General features: G+C 40.2%; 2 protein-coding genes across 2 annotated transcripts; both read right to left on the bottom strand.

The window, feature by feature from the left end:
• Nucleotides 1–646: 646 nt before the first annotated feature.
• LOC138880897 (uncharacterized) lies at nt 647–6,873 on the bottom strand. The gene is made up of 4 exons (XM_070161081.1): nt 6,826–6,873; nt 5,798–6,543; nt 796–894; nt 647–656 (listed from the first exon to the last, which is right to left on the bottom strand). Exons 1-4 carry the CDS (start codon nt 6,871–6,873, stop codon nt 647–649), a joined length of 903 nt encoding a protein of 300 aa, XP_070017182.1.
• Nucleotides 6,874–7,026: 153 nt separating this feature from the next.
• Nucleotides 7,027–7,629, bottom strand: LOC138880896 (uncharacterized). The gene has a single exon (XM_070161080.1). The coding sequence runs from the start codon at nt 7,627–7,629 to the stop codon at nt 7,027–7,029; it is 603 nt and encodes a 200-aa protein (XP_070017181.1).
• Between the last annotated feature and the right edge of the window lie 11,155 nt (nt 7,630–18,784).

Below are 18,784 nucleotides of genomic sequence, written 5' to 3'. Positions count from 1 at the left end.
GCTTCAACTGGGCTGATATTATGCCCAGTTCTTTTAAATGGCGGGGCTTCAAGGTTAGAGCCATTTTATTACGTTAACAAGCAAATTAAAGGATAGAAGATTACTGAGGATGATTGGGCTTGAAATTGAGCCCAAAGGTGAGAAAGACTTAAGAGCGTTGGCATGGGGCCTGGTTTTAAGCAGGCCGCCTCACATGGGACAAATACCAGGCCCAATTACCTCAACCAAAGGGGCCTTTAATGCCATGACTTTAATTAGTCCTGACTTTATTTGTACACCAAAATACAATACCGGATTACTAGAAATTCAGAGTACTAATCAACCAATATAAATCAATTTATTAACATGCTATGCATATCAACAACCAAAAGATCAATTCCTGAACTCATTCATGCATTATCCTAGACCTAAAATGCAATCATGCTAATAGTATTGAACTTCGAAATGATTTAACTGAGGATACTCAACCATTCAAACATATATATACAATATACATTCAACAGTTTTTAGCAAAGTCCCAATAAATTATAACTGTTACACATTGTAAACTGTTAAGCCACACACGGATCAACTAAAGTAACTCAAACTTTTAAACATCTAAACATTGTGACTACACTATAGAGTAGAACATCAGTGTCAACAATACTTAATCAAAACTGAAAAGAAATTACAAATCCAAGAATGGAAGAACAACATAAAACATCCAACAAAAAAAAAAGAAGAAAAATTCAGAGTCATATTCCAAACCAGCATGCTACAATTCCATTTTTATCGCTTCAAGGCTCGTGAAAATACCTGGATACAATAGCCATGGCATTAATAGGAGACAATAGCCAATCAACAGCAGTAACAGCTTCAACTTGATCCACACTCAAACCAGAAATTTCAGGGAAACTTTTCTAAGTTTTTGCTAAAAATCAAAGGAAAATAGAACCAACAACCAATGAAATAGTAGCTGAATCTTTTTAGTGCTTTTTAGGGTTCTGAAAATCTATCCTAATGAGTGAAGAAAAGGTATTATTTATGGGCATCAAAAAATGCCATGTGCTGATAGAATAAGAGAATTATTCTCTTCAGCCACAAAAGACATCTTTTAACAGAATTGGACAGCTGGCTGTCCCTCATTGGCTTCAGCATTTTGTGCTGGCCAAATAGGGCCAACTGTCCATATTCGAGAACCTTCTAACATGGTCTTATCCTATTTTCATATTTATCTACCTCTCACATGACCCCTTAAGTTTTCTTTTTGTTATTTTAACCCTAGAAGTGTCTACTGATTTACAAATTAGGGCAAACACAAAAGAGCATGCCAATGTCAATGGACAAATCAAAACAAACAAAGCTAGACAATGTGATTGAATTTTAGACATCTGAACACTAAAAAATAATAAACCTAAAATGCACCAAATTCATGATGAATCTCTGATTTAAATAATCAGAAATCTAATTCAAACAGCTAATGACAAACTACTCAAACCACAACAAAAATATTACTAAATCAGATTGAATCTAAAAGATAAACAATAAAGGATGAACTAGCATGGGACATTCGAATCAAACACAAAATATTGTAAATAACCTAAAGCATGCAAACTAAACACCAAAACAAGAATGAACAGGAAGAACAAAAGCAAGAAAAGAAAAACAACATAAAGAATCTATCCTAAACAGTTATGATTTAGTTAATATTGCTACATAATTAACAAAAACAAGAGAAAACAGAGAGATGAATAAAATCCTAACATGATAGTAGTCTTACAACACATTTTTTCTTTTCTTTTGTTTTCATGGGCGTGAATCAGAACACAGATGTAAAAAAGAAGAAGATAAAAATAAGAAAATAAGGAAAGGGTAGTACCTAATGAGACACAGGGAAGAACGGAACGAACCTCATGTTTGGCTTTGATACAGCTTAAAATCGATCCCAAATGGTTGTTCTTGTCAAGAACTAACTGTTTGGGATGAATCTCAACAGTATCGAATCAAAAAAGAATGATGAGGAAGGGACATGCATGACCCAGTGTTCTTAGGATTCTTAGATCCAAAATTCACGGAGTTGTAAGGGTTTTTGACGGGAGATGTTTGGTGATTAGTGGTGAGGAGGAGAAGGGGGTTGTAGGGTGTGAGTTTGGCGGTGTTTGGATACTGACCGCCACCGTGAAATGATTTCCAACGGGGCGGCAGCTAGGGTTTGGGCTGTGAGGGGTGAGAGCATTTGGGGGCGGCTAAGGTGTAGGTTAGAGACGGGGGAGTGGGAACTGAAGGGATTCTCTAGGGTACGGGGGAGGTTAGGATAGTTATATAGGTGGGGGTCGGTCAGTACCGAGCCGTTGGATTAAATGAATCCAACGGCTGAGATGAAAAAACGTGAAAATGGGGTCATTTTGGGGTGAAAGGGGAATTGGACCAGGTATATGAATTTGGGCTGGAGTTTGGACGGGTAAAGGGAATTGGGGGGTGAAATTAACTGGGCCAATTTTAAAGATTGGGCCAATTTTAAACAAGACAAAAATACATTCTTTCCTATTTTTCTTTTCTTTGTTTTTTCCCTTTTTCCTTTTTTTTAATTAATTAAAATCCTAAATTAAATCCTAAATTAATTTAATTTGCAAAATTAAGCTAATTATCTAACTATAATATTTACAAAAATTAGTTGATCCTAAATTAAAAAGAAAAAATTACTAATCTAAAATTAAAAGCTAAAATATAAAAATGAGCAATATTTTTGTGATTTTATTTGAATAATGCAATTAATTAAACAATTAATCCTAAAAATAAGAACATAAAATCTAATATGCAATGCATGGTATTTTTGATATTTTTGGGGGCATTTTTTCATGAACTTTTTTAACAAAATTAAACGTGCACAAAAATACATACAATTAATAAAATCCTACAAAAATCCTATAAAATTGCAAACAATTTGGAAAAAAATTATTTTCTTTAATCTGTAGGAGCACATAGGGCAAAAATTACATGCTCACAGCTGCCCCTCTTTGCTAGAAAACATGAAGAGTTTTCGGGCAAAGATAAAATGAGCAATTATGAGCGATTTTTGCCCGCCTGGATACTCTCTGAGAAACATTGTTTTTGGAAAAAGTCTGACCGAACCTTACTTCACAGGTTGCCTATATATTCTTGGCTATACAAGAATCAAGTCAGTGTAGTTCTGAAAGTTTTGGTAGCTGGGACTACCGAGAAACTGTGATTTCACTGGTGTTGCTGTTGTTTCTGCTTGCTGAGCTCCTTATTACACCAAAATCAAAATGAAAAACTAAACTAACTAAGCCTATCAACTACGGGTTACAAGATTCCTATCTATAAACCTTCCAAATCTTGATCTTGAGTCTTGACTGGTTCATCCTGCAGACTCTAATCTGAATCTTGATGCTCGTTAGCTGCAACTGCTGGTTCATTCTTCTTCAGCTTTTCGGATCAAGGCGGGACATGCAGAGCTTGTGACTTCAATCATATCTCGAGTAGTCCGCATCTTTTCTCCGCTTCTACACTTGGAGTTCAACTTCTTTTATTGTTTTTCTTTTCCTTTATTTGGATTGAAATTTCTTCTTTTGGTCATCTCAAACCTCGTGCCTCACGGTAAAAAACCTGTTCAGGCACCAAAACAAACAAACGAATGAAATTTTTCTGCCCCAGTTTTCACTAGGAAAATTTCGTTAGTTATTGTAATAAAATCTAAAATACTTATTTATTGAAAGTAATAAAATAAGGATTGTGTATCCTTGATAAAAAGAGATTAAGATTAGGGAGTAAAGACCCTATATCTAAAATGAAATCAAATGGGGATCAGAGGCCCTAAGTTGGAAAGATTACCAGGTTATGCTGGCATCAACTAGGGAGTGGGACCCTATACTGTAAAAGACTACCAGGTTATACTGGCAGAGTCATCGGGTTATGCCGGAAAGGTCCTCGGGTTATGTCGGGAAAGTCATCGAGTTATGCCGGAAAGGTCCTCGGGTTATGCCGGGAAAGTCATCGGGTTATGCCGGAAAAGTTCTCGGGTTATGCCGGGAAAGTCATTGGGTTATACCAGAAATATTCTCGGGTTATTCCGAGAAAGGTCCTCGGGTTATGCCGGGAAGTCATCGGGTTATGCCGGAAAGGTCCTCGGGTTATGCCGGAAAAATCATCGATTTATGCCGGAAATATCTAGGGGGTTGGGACCCTATGTTGGAAAGATTACCAGGTTATGCTGGCATCGACTAGGGAATGGGACCCTATGTTGGAAAAGACGTAGCTAGAGATTGGAGATCCTATGCTACCATGGTTTCGAATTTTTCTTCTTCTTTCTTTTCATTCACTTTTAGCATTTTATTTAGGAGAATGAATGAAGAGTTTGAAAGGGACTTCCCTTTTTTGGGTTAACTTTTGCTGCAGGACCGTTTTGGTCTCTACGCACCTTGCTTTTATTGCACTTGCTTCTTGCGAGATTGTTTTAGATTGCACCTATTTTCCTATTTTCAAATCAAAGAACAATAAGTCAGTTTAAAACGGTGGTTGGTTTTGTGGCCTTGATTGTTTCAATCACTTGATCTTGTCTCAGCTTTTTCAATAAAAATCTCCATTGTTCGCTGGCTCTCTGGAAATTGGTTTCATTTCTAAACCCGAGGAATTTGACTTTCCCAAATTCCACCTAATGATTGACCCGTGTAGGGCTTGGCCTTTTTCCATCTTATTTTGCCTTTATGGGCACTTGACTTTGATTTTCTTTATTTTCAAGAGTTTTTGACTCTGGAGCATCGGTAATCATGGCCAGTCGAGGTCGACTTGATGCACCTGCTGAGGCTGGGTGCTTTCTTGAATATTAACTTTTGTCAAACAAAAAACCTATAAAACCAATCTTGCCATCTTTTCTTTGTATTAGATTCGGAGGCAAGTTAGGCCGAAAGGGATTCAAAGAAAAGCAAACAACGGAAAGGATAATGAATTTAAACGAGAAGTGTCCCTTTCGGGAAAGGAAAGAAGGACTTATCTGGAGCTCATGCTGACTTCAATAGACATGACATACTTCTTGGACTGGACACCCGATCTGTGCAAACCATCCAATTTTCATAAACCTATCATAACCCCTATCTCAAAACTGAGAAACCTTTCTAGGACTCTATCAGTACTAATGGTTGTAAGGGATTCCTTTTCGATCAGTGGCGCCCTTTGCGGGTTTTCACCAACTGACCTCTCCCATTTCTCTTCTCACTGTTGCCTTATAGTGCTCTTTGTGAGTTTTCACTAACAAGACTCTCTCATTTTCAATTTCTCTTCTCACCATCGCCTTACGGTGCTCATGTGGGTTTTCACCAATAAGACTCTCTCATTTTATTTCTCTCATTTGATTGTATCAGATCCAAGTAACCAACATCCTCCCATTTTGAACATCTTTACCGATTGATCAGAAGGACTTTGAACAGGATTTTGGGTAAAGAGAGTTTGGATTGAATTACAACTTTGGAACCTTTCAGGCGAACCGTCGCCGTGCCATTATAAATTCTGCCCCAGTTTCAACTTTTGGGGAAATGTGAATTTTTGTTTTGGTGTGACTGAACTCCAGAGAGAGGCTACCTACGTATCCTTTCGGAATCAAGTAGAATGTAGTTCAGGAAATATTGTTTTTTATTTTCTTTTTGTTTTTAACAACATTTTTGGGTTCCAAAGAGGGTAGTCAAAGAAAAGTAACCGGCTCAAAGGGTTTACAAAGGGTTAACAGTGTTTGGGTCGCAAGAATGAAAGCCTTCGTCATCCCATTTGGAGAATATCTGTATCGTAGAAGGGTTAAACGTAATACCTTTTGACTGCATCTGCATTGACAGCTGTTTCAGGGTCATTTCCTTCAATGTCCCCTAAGTACAATGCCCCTTTTGGCAACAATTTTCTTACAATGTATGGACCCTTCCAATTTGGAGCCAACTTTCCTTTTGCTTCCTTATGATGCGGGAGAATACGCCTCAAAACGAGTTTCCCCATTTCAAACTTCCTAGGCCGTACTTTCTTGTTGTAGGCACAAGTCATTCTTTGTTGATACAACTGCCTGTGGCAAACTACGGCCATCCGCTTTTCATTAATCAGGGTTAACTGTTCTAGACGGGTCTTGACCCATTCATTGTCCTCAATCTCAGCTTTAATGATGATTCGAAGGGATGAAATTTCAATTTCTACGGTTACTACGACTTCAGTACCATAAACCAATAGATAGGGTGTTGCCCTAATTGATATGCGCACAGTGGTGCGATATCCCAATAATGCAAAAGACAACTTTTCATGCCATTGTCTAGAACTTTGAATCATTTTTCTGAGGATCTTCTTGATGTTTTTGTTTGCTGCTTCAACAACGCCATTAGCTTTGGGCCGATAAGGGGTAGAATTTCGAGTGATCTTCAATTGTTCGCATACCTCCCTCATCAAATGACTGTTCAAATTTGCAGCATTGTCCGTAATGATAGTTTTAGGGATACCAAAATGACAAATAATGTTGGAATGCTCAAAGTCCACCACCGCTTTCTTGGTGACAACATTGAAAGTGAATGCTTCAACCTACTTTGTGCAATAATCAATGGCAACTAAGATGAATCTGTGCACGTTTGAAGCTTTTGGCTCAATCGACCCAATGACATCTATACCCCAAGCAACAAACGGCCGCGGTGCTGACATAGGATGTAATTCTGAAGGCGGTGCATGAATCAGGTCACCGTGTACCTGACACTGATGACACTTTTGGACAAAACTGAAGCAATCCTTTTCCATAGTCATCCAGTAATAACCTGCCCGAAAGATTTTCTTTGCAAGGACATATCCATTCATATGGGGCCCACATACTCCTGTGTTCACCTCATTCATGATTCTTCCGGCCTCTTGGGCATCCATACATCTTAAAAGGTTTTGATCTGGAGTCCTTTTATACAAGACTTCTCCGCTCAAAAAGAAACTACTGGCGAGCCTTCGAATGGTTCTCGTTTGGTCTCCACTAGCTTGTTCGGGATATTCCTTTGTTTTCAAGAATCTTTTGATATCATGATACTATGGCTGGACATCTGGTTCTATCTCAACGACATAACAATAACCATGTCTTTCTCGAATTTGGATTTCTAGTGGGTCAATGTGGACATTGCCTGGATATGGCAGCATCGAGGCCAAAGTAGCTAGTGCATCGGCTAACTCATTCTGAAATCGAGGAATGTACCTGAACTCGACGGATTTGAACCGCTTGCTAAGATCTTCCACATGTTGCCCGTATGGAATAAGCTTGATATCCCGAGTTTCCCATTTACCTTGAGCTTGTCGAATAATCAAGTCGGAGATTAACAATTCTTCCACATCCTGGTCGATTGCCATGTTCATGCCCATAATGTAGGCTTCATACTCAATAGTGTTGTTCGTACAGAAAAACCAAAGTCGGGCTGTGGCTGGATAGTGTTGACCAGTGGGCGAAATCAAAATTGCCCCAATCCCGACACCCTTTGCATTCATAGCTCCATCGAAGAACTTTTTCCAAGCATTAGTGTCTTCTGGAATGACCTCAACTGAATTTACTTCCTCGTCCGGAAAGTAAGTACTCAAAGGCTGATATTCATCATCAACAAGATTTTGAGCTAGGTGATCCGCAAAGGCTCGAGCTTTCATTGCCGTGCGGGTGACATAGACTATGTCAAACTCTCGCTAACCTTCCTGTGGGCATCGACTTTTGGAATATGTACTTCAAAGGATTCAATCTGGTGATGAGATAGGTGGTGTAGACCAACAAGTAATGCCTAAGCTTGTGAGCGACCCAAGTTAGGGCGCAACAAGTTCTTTCCAACAAAGTGTATTTGACTTCATAACTAGTGAACTTCTTGCTCAAATATTATATGGCTTGTTCTTTCTTCCCTGTCACATCATGTTGTCCAAGGACACATCCAAAAGAATTCTCCAACATTGTCAAGTACAAGAACAAAGGCCTTCCAGGCTCGGGTGGAACCAACACTGGCGGATTCGACAAATATTCTTTGATTTTGTCGAAAGCTTCCTGACATTCATCCGTCCATCTAATCGCCGCATCTTTATTTAACAACTTAAATATGGGATCACATGTGGAAGTCAATTGAGAAATGAACCTGCTGATGTAATTCAACCTACCCAGCAGACTCATAACCTCTTTCTTGGTTCTCGGAGGAGGAAAATCCCAAATAGACTTTATCTTTGTTGGATCTAGCTCGATGCCCCTCCAACTGACTATAAACCCCAAAAGTTTCCCAGATGGTACTCCAAATGCACACTTAGCTGGATTTAACTTCAAGTCATACTTACGCAGACGCTCAAAGAACTTTCTCAGATCCCACACATAGTCGTGCTGTGTTCTTGATTTAATGATCACATCATCCACATACACTTCAATTTCCTGGTGTATCATGTTGTGAAAGATGGCAGTCATAGCTCTCATGTAAGTTGCCCCGACGTTCTTTAAACCAAATAGCATGACCCTGTATAGTAAATACCGCAAGGTGTAGTGAAAGCCGTCTTTTCTGCATCTTCTTCATCCATCAGAACTTGATGATACCCAGCATAACAATCCACGAAAGACTGTATCTCATGTTTGGCACAGTTGTCAACAAGGATGTGGATGTTTGGTAATGGGAAGTTGTCCTTGGGGCTTGCTTTGTTCAAATACGGATAATCAACACACACTCGGATTTTCCCATCTTTCTTTGGAACTCGGACCACCTTAGCCAACCATGTGGTGTATCGGACCACTCGGATCACACCCGCCTTCAACTGTTTGGTGACTTCTTCTTTAATCTTGTCACTGATATCCGTTTTAAACTTTCTCTGCTTTTGTTGGACAAGGGGATAACCGGGGTAAATTGGCAATTTGTGCGCCACTAAATCAACACTCAGTCCTGGCATATCATCATAGGACCAGGCAAACACATCTTTGAATTCGAACAAAAGTTGGACCAATGCATCCCTAGTTCTTTCATCAGCGTGAATGCTTATCATGGTTTCTTGGACCTCTTCTGAACTACCCAAATTAACCGGCTCAGTTTCATTTAAGTTTGGATTAGGCTTATTCTCAAATTGTTCCAATTCTCCGTTTATTTCCCTAAAAGCCTTATCTTCATCATATTCTGGTTCTTGATTCATTATTTCACAGTTAGACAACGTGTTAGGATCTGGGCATGAAGTACACAAGCATGTCATATTATTTAAGTCTGCATTATTAGAACTGAAAAGAGAGATAAGAAAAATAATAAAAATCAAAAGAATAAAGAGAGAGATTCATAGACGATGAAATATTGATTTCATTTCATTGAATTTGAAGATATAAAGGTTTACATCGGAATTTAAAAGACAATAAACTAAAAACATTCGAGTTACACCCTAAAATAACTCGGAATGCAGAAAAGATGGCAAGACTGAACTACCAGGATTCCTGCCTGACTGGGAACGAAGTAGCCTTCCAATTTTGAAGTTTGATATTTGGCCCCATATACTGCACCTCAGCAGTGCTTAAGCCTTCACCGGCTGGACCATATGAGCCTCATATAACATTTGCCTCATTGTCCCACAAATATCCTCAATTTCTTCGGCTGTGAAGGCCTCTTCTTCTTTTTCTTTTATGTACCTTGGCTTAACAAATGTTCTGGCGAGATGCGGGACCGGCTGAGATAGAACCCATCCATCGTTCTTATGTTTATTAGCCCATTTTATGTCGGCTTTTGTAGCTTAGAAGCCGACAACAAAGAAGTTCTCACTGGCAATCAAAGCGATAGGCTTTGTAATGCCTTGCAAAGATGCCTCGAGCCCTTTCCCGTGCTTGTAGCCATGTTTGATCATTTCACTGGCAACCATGATTGACGCGTTTGATAAGAAGGGTTGAGGACAAGGGGTTCCTTTCTCACACTGGTCCGCGACCACGATTTCAAAAGCTTGGTAGGCTATGTGCTCACTACCTTCTTTAGCCTCCAGACATGGGACTGACTGGTCCCTATAAATTGATTGCTCATATTCTCCGTGGAACACGATTTCCTGGTTTTCATGTTCAAACTTAACCATTTGGTGGAGAGTAGAGGGTACGGCCCCTGCTGCATGGATCCAAGGCCTTTCTAGGAGAAAATTGTAGGAAGTGTCCATGTCCAAAACCTGAAATGTTAATTCAAAATCCACTGGGCTGATAGTTAGGGTCAAATCAATCTCCCATATTGTAACCCTTTTGACGCCGTCAAATGCACGTACACAAACATTGTTGGGCCAAATCCTTCCAGTTCTAATTTCCATTCTCTGTAGGGTCTAGAGAGGGCATATGTCAACCCTAGATCCGCCATCCAACATAATCTTTTCATGTAGTATCCTTCACACTTGACGCTGAAATGAAGAGCTTTGTTGTGGGCAACCCCTTTTGGAGGCAAGTCATTTTGGCTGAACGAAATCTGGCTGACTTTGAAAAATTGTTCCGCCATTCTTTCCAATTGCACCACCGTGGTCTCGAATGGACATATGCCTCATTAAGCGTCTTTATCAGCACTTTCTAATTCTCATTCGAGCTTATCACCAAGGACAAAAGTGAGACTTGATAGGGGGACTTCCTGAGTTGATCAATCACATCGTAGTCCTAAGTTTTCATATTTCGGAAGAATTCCTTTGCCTCTTCAGCATTGGCTGGCTTTTTAAGCGAAAAACGCTCCTGTTTGGTCTTGTTTAATTCTTCCAAATTGAGGTACTTCCCAGACGAGTTTTTTTCATTCACTTCCCCCATGATTTCCTTTCCCGTGTACGTCACTACTGCTTTTTTGTAGTTCCAGGGGACGACAGTAGGATCCTTCATGGGCTTATGTGGTGCACAGCTGATAACCACGTGCTCAGTCAGCCTAGGTGAAATTATCGGCCCCTCCGCCACATAAGTCCCCTTTGGTATGTACATATTTGGTACCTTTAGCTTAAACTTGTTTTTCTCAAACCTTTTGGGGGGACTCAACACGAACTGTTCTTTTCTGGGGGCCTTGGGAACATAAAGAATGGCTCTTTAGGAGGTACTGCCCCTGTCTTGGCTTCCACAACCTTTTCTATGCTTTGAGGAGTGGAGTTGCTCTTCTTATCATCCTTAAATTGCTTTGTTGCCACTTTGGGCCTCTTTTCAACATCAACGATAACAATGATAGCTTTCAAAGCTGGGTCGAACTCTCTATCCTGTCTTGGCTTCCACAACTTTTTCTATGCTTTGAGGAGTGGAGTTGCTCTTCTTATCATCCTTAAATTGCTTTGTTGCCGCTTTGGGCCTCTTTTCAACATCAACGATAGCTTTCAAAGCTGGGTCGAACTCTCTATCTTCACAAATCATCCCAATAACTGGCCCGTTGTTGTGAGATGGTAATGGGTTATTGGTTATATTGGGGACCTCTTCATCCCTCAACACTACCAACTTTTGTTTTATCAGGTTTTTGACCGCTCTCTTAAGGATCCAACAATCTTCGGTGTTTTGCCCTTTTACCCCTAAATGATAAGCACATCGGGTACCGGATCGGTAGGAGGGTGACTTTGAGTTTTTCCTATTTGGAGGTACGGGCTGCAACAAACCCATTTGGACCAACTTTGGAAAGAGGCTGGAATATGATTCACCGATGAGTGTGAAGTTGGTTTTACTGGGTGGTTCACGGGCACGAGTGTTATATGGAAAATCATTCTATGATGGATGGGGATTATATGGAGCTTGGTGAGGAGGGTTATTTCTGGGAGGTGGAGCTTGATTCTGGTTATAGTGTTGTTATGGCCGAGCGTATGGCTGGGAATTCGTTACTGCATAAGGCTGAGGATTCATGGCATATACCGCATCTTGGTGAGGGTAGTAATGTTGCGGGGTTCTTGAAGAGAAACCAAATTAACCTCGGGGTTGATAGGGGTTTCTCAGACTTAAGGCCATCATTGCCACTTCTTCTTTCTTTTTCCGATTTGCTGCAGCCCCTGACCCGCTCTGGATTGTTTGAGAAGTAGCTCTTATAGCTGACTGGCTCAGGATGCGACCCGTTTTCAAACCATTCTCTACCATTTCCCCAATCTTATGGCTTTTTCAAATGGCTTACCCATAGCGGACATCATGTTCTGGAAGTAATCAGCCTCCTGGGCTTGCAAGAAGACATTGACCATCTCGATCTCATCCATTCGGGGTTTCGCCCTGGCAGCTTGTTCACGCCACTTTATGGCGTACTCTCGGAAGCTCTCTGAGGACTTCTTTTTGAAATTGGATAAAGAATTTCAATCTGGAGCTATGTCCATATTGTACTGGAACTGTCTGACAAAGTCTCGGGCCAAGTCATCCCATATGTGCCAGTGGGAGATGTCTTGATCCATATACCATTCGGATGCAATTCTGGCTAAACTCTCCCCAAAGTAAGCCATCAAGAGTTCTTCTTTTCCGCCCGCTCCTCTTAACTGATTGCAATACATTTTCAGGTGGGCTATGGGGTCTCTTTGTCCATCATACTTTTCAAACTTAGGAGTCTTGAAACCGATGGGCAGGTGAACATGAGGGAACATGCACAAGTCAGTGTAGGAGATACTCTTCTGGACACTCAGGCCTTGTATGTTCTTGAGATTTTGTTCTATGTTTTTCTTTTTCCGAGTGATCTCTTCTTGCTCGAGATTCCTTACAGTTCTCTCTTGTCCCATGGTAAACACATACTGAGGTTGTTGAGGGTAGGAGTTTGGGGTGACATGAGCCGTGTCCGATGCAAATGGTGGTATTTGGAAAGTGAAGGATGACGGCTTAAAACTTGGCCTGGGTAATGTTGTCTGTGCCGTAGCCGAGGTTGGTGGTGCGGTGAATATGTTAGAGGCCACTCCCGAAATCAGTGCTTGGGGGCGAACCTCAGAAGGCGTTCCGGCTAAATGGGCTGACATAGTGGGGTATCCGAATAGGGTGGCCAGGTATTGCACTAGGCGGCTCTCTACCATTAGACCAAGCGTCCCACATTTCCAACATGCAAAGGCGCAGTGCCCTGTTCTCTTCAGCAGTTGCTGACTCTGATGTTAGGATAACCGAAAACGGGCTATCCTCTGAGGGGGGAATCGTTGGTAGATGACTCTCTATTGTCATTTTGACACTTCCTTTGGATCTTGTAAAGTAGGAGTGCGAAGTCAGGTTACCACAAAACCAACCACCTAAAAACAGAACCTAGTTTCAACAACATACACAACAAACCGATTAGTTTGAAACAATTAACACATAAGGAATCACACATTGGGGAATGCAATGCACCTAGACAGTTAACTGTTTTTCTACATGTTTTGCAACGGTTGTGTGTCTCATCCTGGCTTTTGTGACCTCCCAGATCTTTGAATCTTTTCTTTTCTTATGCGTTTTTCATTATTTGCTCTCTTTTCTTTGCACTCTCTTTTTTGCATTGTTTTCTCTCTTATTCTTGTTTTCTCTCTTTTTCTTGTGTCCTCTTTTCATTATTTTCTCTCTTATTTGAATTACTATAGCTATGACCAGATCCGATGGGGATTGCCTACGTATCACGGCGTCGCGTGAATCAGATCATTACGTAGTTTCGGGTAGAAACGAGAAATAAAAGAAAGAAACATTTTTGGGTTTTCAAAATTTTCATTAAATAAAACCTTCTGATTTTGCTCTATTACAAAGACTCCATCGTACAAAATTTAGAATTAAAAGGCAAAGAAAACACACTCAAAGTAGACTAACAGATTCTAAAAGAAACTAAAATACAAACTCGAAAAGACAAAATCAGGAATACATAAGTGCCTCCAAAACTACTCTAGGGCCCCCCGGGACATCAGTCGTTCTCGATGCGGGCCTACGTGCAAGATCTCCTTGGAGGCGATATAGGTCATCCATTATCTGGCAAATAAAAGTCATTACTGTGGCGAAGAAAGTGGATCTAGTCATATCCTCACACTCATGGCATTTCATGACGATTTAGTAAGCAATTCCTCTAATCCTTTCTCTAATGATGACTTTCTCTTGGAGCAGGTGCCCAATTTGTTGAGATCTAGATTCCAGAACTTGGGTGTTATCATGGCTTCGCTTCTGCAATTGTTGCATGTCCTCTTCCAGTCGGGACATTAATATATAATAATGTTCCCTCTCTACCTTGAAGTTCTTTGTCTGTTTGGCCATTTCATTCTCGAGGGTAGTTAGCTTTTTCTTTAGATTTGCAACCTCTCTATCATATTTTCATTTTAATTGTTGAACAAACTCTGCCCGTCCTTTTGCTTTCTTCGCCAACTTTTCTTGGACTCTTGACAATCTATCTTCGGACTTTTCCAAATCAGTCCCATACTCACATACTTTTCGCCTAATACTGTTTATAAGTCTTTTATCTGTTTTGCTCCTTCCCGGGTTTTCAGCAACTATCTTCATCCTTTGAATCTGGGCTCCGAGGACCTTGTTTTCTTGGGCCAATTTTTCTTCTCTCATTTATCTGTAGCAGCCTGCACACTACTATCAAATTTAAGATCTCTGATTTGCCCTTATAATTTGCTTATCGTAACCCTGTAGCTTTTCTCCTTTGCTAACCAATCCCATTGTTTTTGTGCCCCATCAGTGAACTGTTGTACGTGGGGCCTTTTGGCGGGCCATTCAGTCTCTTGATGGACTTGAACCCTTTTACCATACTAGGCCGTGTAACTAGGGTCTAGCTCACCCTTGGACAAATCCCGTACCCGAGTCTGTGGCTCAAGGAACCTACACTAATGCCAAATCTGGCGAACCTTTTCTTCCGAGAATGCAGCTTTTGGACCTAGTTCAATGACTTGTCGACTCAAATCTTCATCATGAGGGACAGTTTGGTACCTGCCCAGCTGCCGCAGAACCCTGTCTGGAGCATACGACTGAATACTCCGAAGACCCATTAATAAAAGAAAGCACACTCCGGCTGACATATAAATGACTTTAGTGACCGAGAGCCAACCGAATGTCTACTCAATTTTGCTTGCAGTCAACGAACTCAATTTTGCAAACCATGCCTCCGTACCTTCTAGAAACTCATGACCATCTACCCGATTTTTGTGTTCTTCAATGCAGTTAAGACCAGTCATACCATATTTCATGTACCCCGGACGCTCGCAAAGGTGTTCTTCCATCTAGAGTTGTAAAAGCATGTTGCAACCCTCAAAAAAATTTCCCTCTGCTCGGCAAATAGTTAGAGTTTGATAAATTTCTGCTAGGATCATTGGTATGATAATGCCATTAGCCTTTTTGATCATGAAGTCGGCCATTCCTATGAGCCCCAACTCTATATGTCCATCACTCCTTGGGAAGATTAGAGTGCCTAAGAACGCCACTACGAAGGCCAATCCCCAGCGTGATTCCTATTTGCCTTTGTTCCCTTGATGACTTAAATCGATATTCGGAGCCTCAAAGTCGCGGGGGTCCCCATAACGACGGTATACGAAGTAGAATGTGAAAAATCCTTCAACCAAATTTCCATCTTTGACTTCCCGACTAATTCTCAGAAGGTACAGAAACTTGTGAGGAGTTACCGCTCTTGGTGCCACTGGGTATCGGCTCCTGAGATTCCCATTAAGGCCAGCATACCCCACTATCTCCTCAAGTGTAGGGGTTAACTCAAAATCAGTGAAATGGAACACATTATGCGCCGAGTCCCAAAACGGTATTGTGAGCACGTGATTTTTGCCCTATGAGAATTACTCCCAAAAAATTCAAAATAAAATGGTTTGGTGTTGTTTGGGATTTATTTGTATTTTTGTTTGTGCATGTTTATTTCTACTTTAATTAAGAAAAATACAAAAATATGTTGTTGCATGCATATTTAAGATTTAATTGTGCACTTAGGAATTAATTGAACCATGTTTTGTTTTTAAGAGAAAGAAAATCACAAAATAATGTATTTTTTGCATTTTTAGCATTTCATGTCCAAGTTATGTGATTTTTATTTGACTGTGTGTGTTAATTGTTATTAAAAATTTAGTAGTACTTTTGTAATTTAATCTAGTCCTATAAGCTAGTTTAGGATTTTTGGAATTTTTAGTTTTATTAGTTAAGAAAAGAAAGACAAAATAAAGGAGTGTTAAGTCATATTTGGGCCAAATCAATTTAAAGTCCAAACAATTTTTCTTTCCCTTTTAAAATTGAAACCCGGATACCCAGCCCATACCCCATCCCCGACCCGGTCTGCCCCACAGCCCAAACAACCACCCCTCTTCTTCCATTTTTTATTTTTCAACCCCAAAAACCCTAAACACCCGCCCCCTCTTCTTTCTCCTTCTTCTTTGAACCCACCACCCCATGGCTTCCTTCTTCTCCATCTTCATCCAAACGCCCACCCCCCATGGCTGCCTTCTTCGCCATCGTCGTCCAAACGACCACCCCCATGGCTGCCTTCTTCGTCATCGTCGTCCAAATGACCACCCCCCCATGACTGCCCTCCCATCTTCATCGTCCCCAAACGACCCCTTCAACACCCAAAACAAACCAACCGTTGCTGCTTCTTCTTCTTCGTCATTCACTGCTCAACATGCATACACACAGTCCGTCGACCACCTGAAACAGCCTCCTTACGTCCACCACAACCACGTCGTCACCACCCCAGCTCCGCCTCACGACCAGCATAGCCAGCCCGTCGCCAGCTGACCATCAACCAGCCTTTTCCGTCGAGCAGCAACGAGCAACAACATCTCCAAGCCACTGCTGCTCCAGCTCCACTATCACGCCAACGACCCCTTCATCGTCTCCCCTAGTCCATCCCCAAACGCACCTAAACCAACTCGCACGACCACCATAACCCGACGTCCAGCTTCATCCGCGAACGACCACAAACCAGTGAACTCCTTCGTCACTTCATCAAAAAAACGAAAAGGGGCTGAAAACAGCGAGGTTTGTTCAGGCGTGTCGAGGTCGCCGTTCGAACCTGATCTTTAAACTAGTAGGTTCCCGTTCTCTTTTCTTTTAGTTCATTCAGCAAATTCATCTTCCCCTCCTTTTCTTCTTTCTCTAATTGTGTTTGTGTTCCGATGGGTTAGTTTGAATTCGAACCCAGGTCTTTGTTTGTATTATAGATAATTCATGTTCATTTTGTTTGAAGTTTGTTAGTTCTCATCAAGTGATTTAATGTCGAGTGTTTTATGTGCTGGTCCTTAGATTTTAGCTTCAGGGTTCATCGTCGATATACTTTCAATATTCCTACATTTTTGTACAGGTTTAACTTAGAATTGTGTTATTTCAGCCCATGTATCTGTGTATCAATCGTAGTCTGAAATCTGACCGTAGTAGTTCAACATAGTTTTGTTCTGAATCATTCATCTTTGTTATGATGTTGTTTGATCTAGTTTGAGTTCAATTGATGATTGTGTTTAGTGATTTGGATCTACTTGTTTGTTCTGCTAAGTTTGTTTGGATATGAATCTGGCTTTGTTGAATTGTCCTAATGTTGTTGATTGGAAGTTAGTTTCATGTGTTCAATTAATCAATTGTTAGGCTTGATTTGGTTATAGCTGATATGGTTTGTAGTACAGATTGAAAGGGATCGGGGTAGGATGGTAATTTCAGTAGTTTCAGGGGTATTTTGGGATTTAAAGTCTTAAAAAATGATTAATTTGAGTGCTTCGTCCACTAAGCACTAATAATATTAAAATGATACATTGTTTAATACATAGTGGGGGACAAGACATGTGGTAGTGGGAAATAATACATTGTTTAATATATAGTGGGGGACAAGACATATGGTAGTGGGAACTAATACATTTGTTTAATATAGTGGGGGACAAGACATTTGCTAGTGGGGAACAAGGCAGAGTGGGGAACAAAGCATGCAAGTGTGGGGAACAAAACATAATGGTATGAAAAGCTTAAAAATGATTGATTAAAATATGTTGCCCATACCCGTTTTGGGTTATAAATAGGGTCATTTCAAGACAGAAAAGGGGCTGGTTTTTGGAAAGGAAAAATTAGTTCTCTTTCAGTCTTTGTTTTCAGAGAGTTTAGGCTGGATTTTTAACATTTAAAAGTTCAGTAATTTGAGAGTAAAAAAAAAAAGAGGCTGGTTTTTAATCCTAAAAGGTTCAGTGTTTGGAGAGTTAAGAAACAGAAAAGGGTTTCAATTAGTTCCTCCTAAATTTGCTATTGGTTATTGGCTACTGTTTTCATTGGGTGTTGCTGGAACTCTGCTGGTTCCTTCATTTTTAATCTGTCACTGGGTTGTTCTGTCACTGCGTTGCTGTGTTATTAGTGTTGCTGACTGCTCCTTCGTCTTCTTGTATTTCCGTTATCCAGGTACATGTTCTACAGCTCTCAAATTTAAAGGAAAGGAAGTAAAGAGTTGTTGGAATGGATTTCTGAAAATAACTATTTCTTTGTGTTTAATTTGATGTATAAGCAGTAGTTCACTTGATATTTCATAGTATGTATTGGAATGATTTTGAAATGCATAAACTGGACTGGTTGAATCTATTTCTACAAACATGGAATATCAATTGTGATTAATCTTAGTTGGTGATTACTAGTTATGAAATATACTATATTTAATTCTTTTGTTCAGTAGTCGTGAAATAGTTTCAAATAGTTTATGTCGCAAAACAGGTTCAAATAGTTTATGAAAATCAGCATGTTGGTTTAATAGGTCTAATTCTGAAATCGCGAGTCCACTCGAGTAAATAACATCATTTTAAATAGCAATGTAAATAATGTTAGTAACTAATGTTAGTTCTCGAATGTTAGTGATTAATGTTAGCTTGATGTCAGTTTTAAGCATTGATGCATTTTTCAACAAATTGTAAAAAGAGCTCAAAAATGGCTTTATATTCCACATAGTTAACTCCAATAATCCAA

This window comes from Nicotiana sylvestris, chromosome 11 (assembly GCF_000393655.2).
Source record: "Nicotiana sylvestris chromosome 11, ASM39365v2, whole genome shotgun sequence".
NCBI lineage: Eukaryota > Viridiplantae > Streptophyta > Magnoliopsida > Solanales > Solanaceae > Nicotiana > Nicotiana sylvestris.
This window is presented reverse-complemented; position numbering and strand designations above follow the sequence as displayed.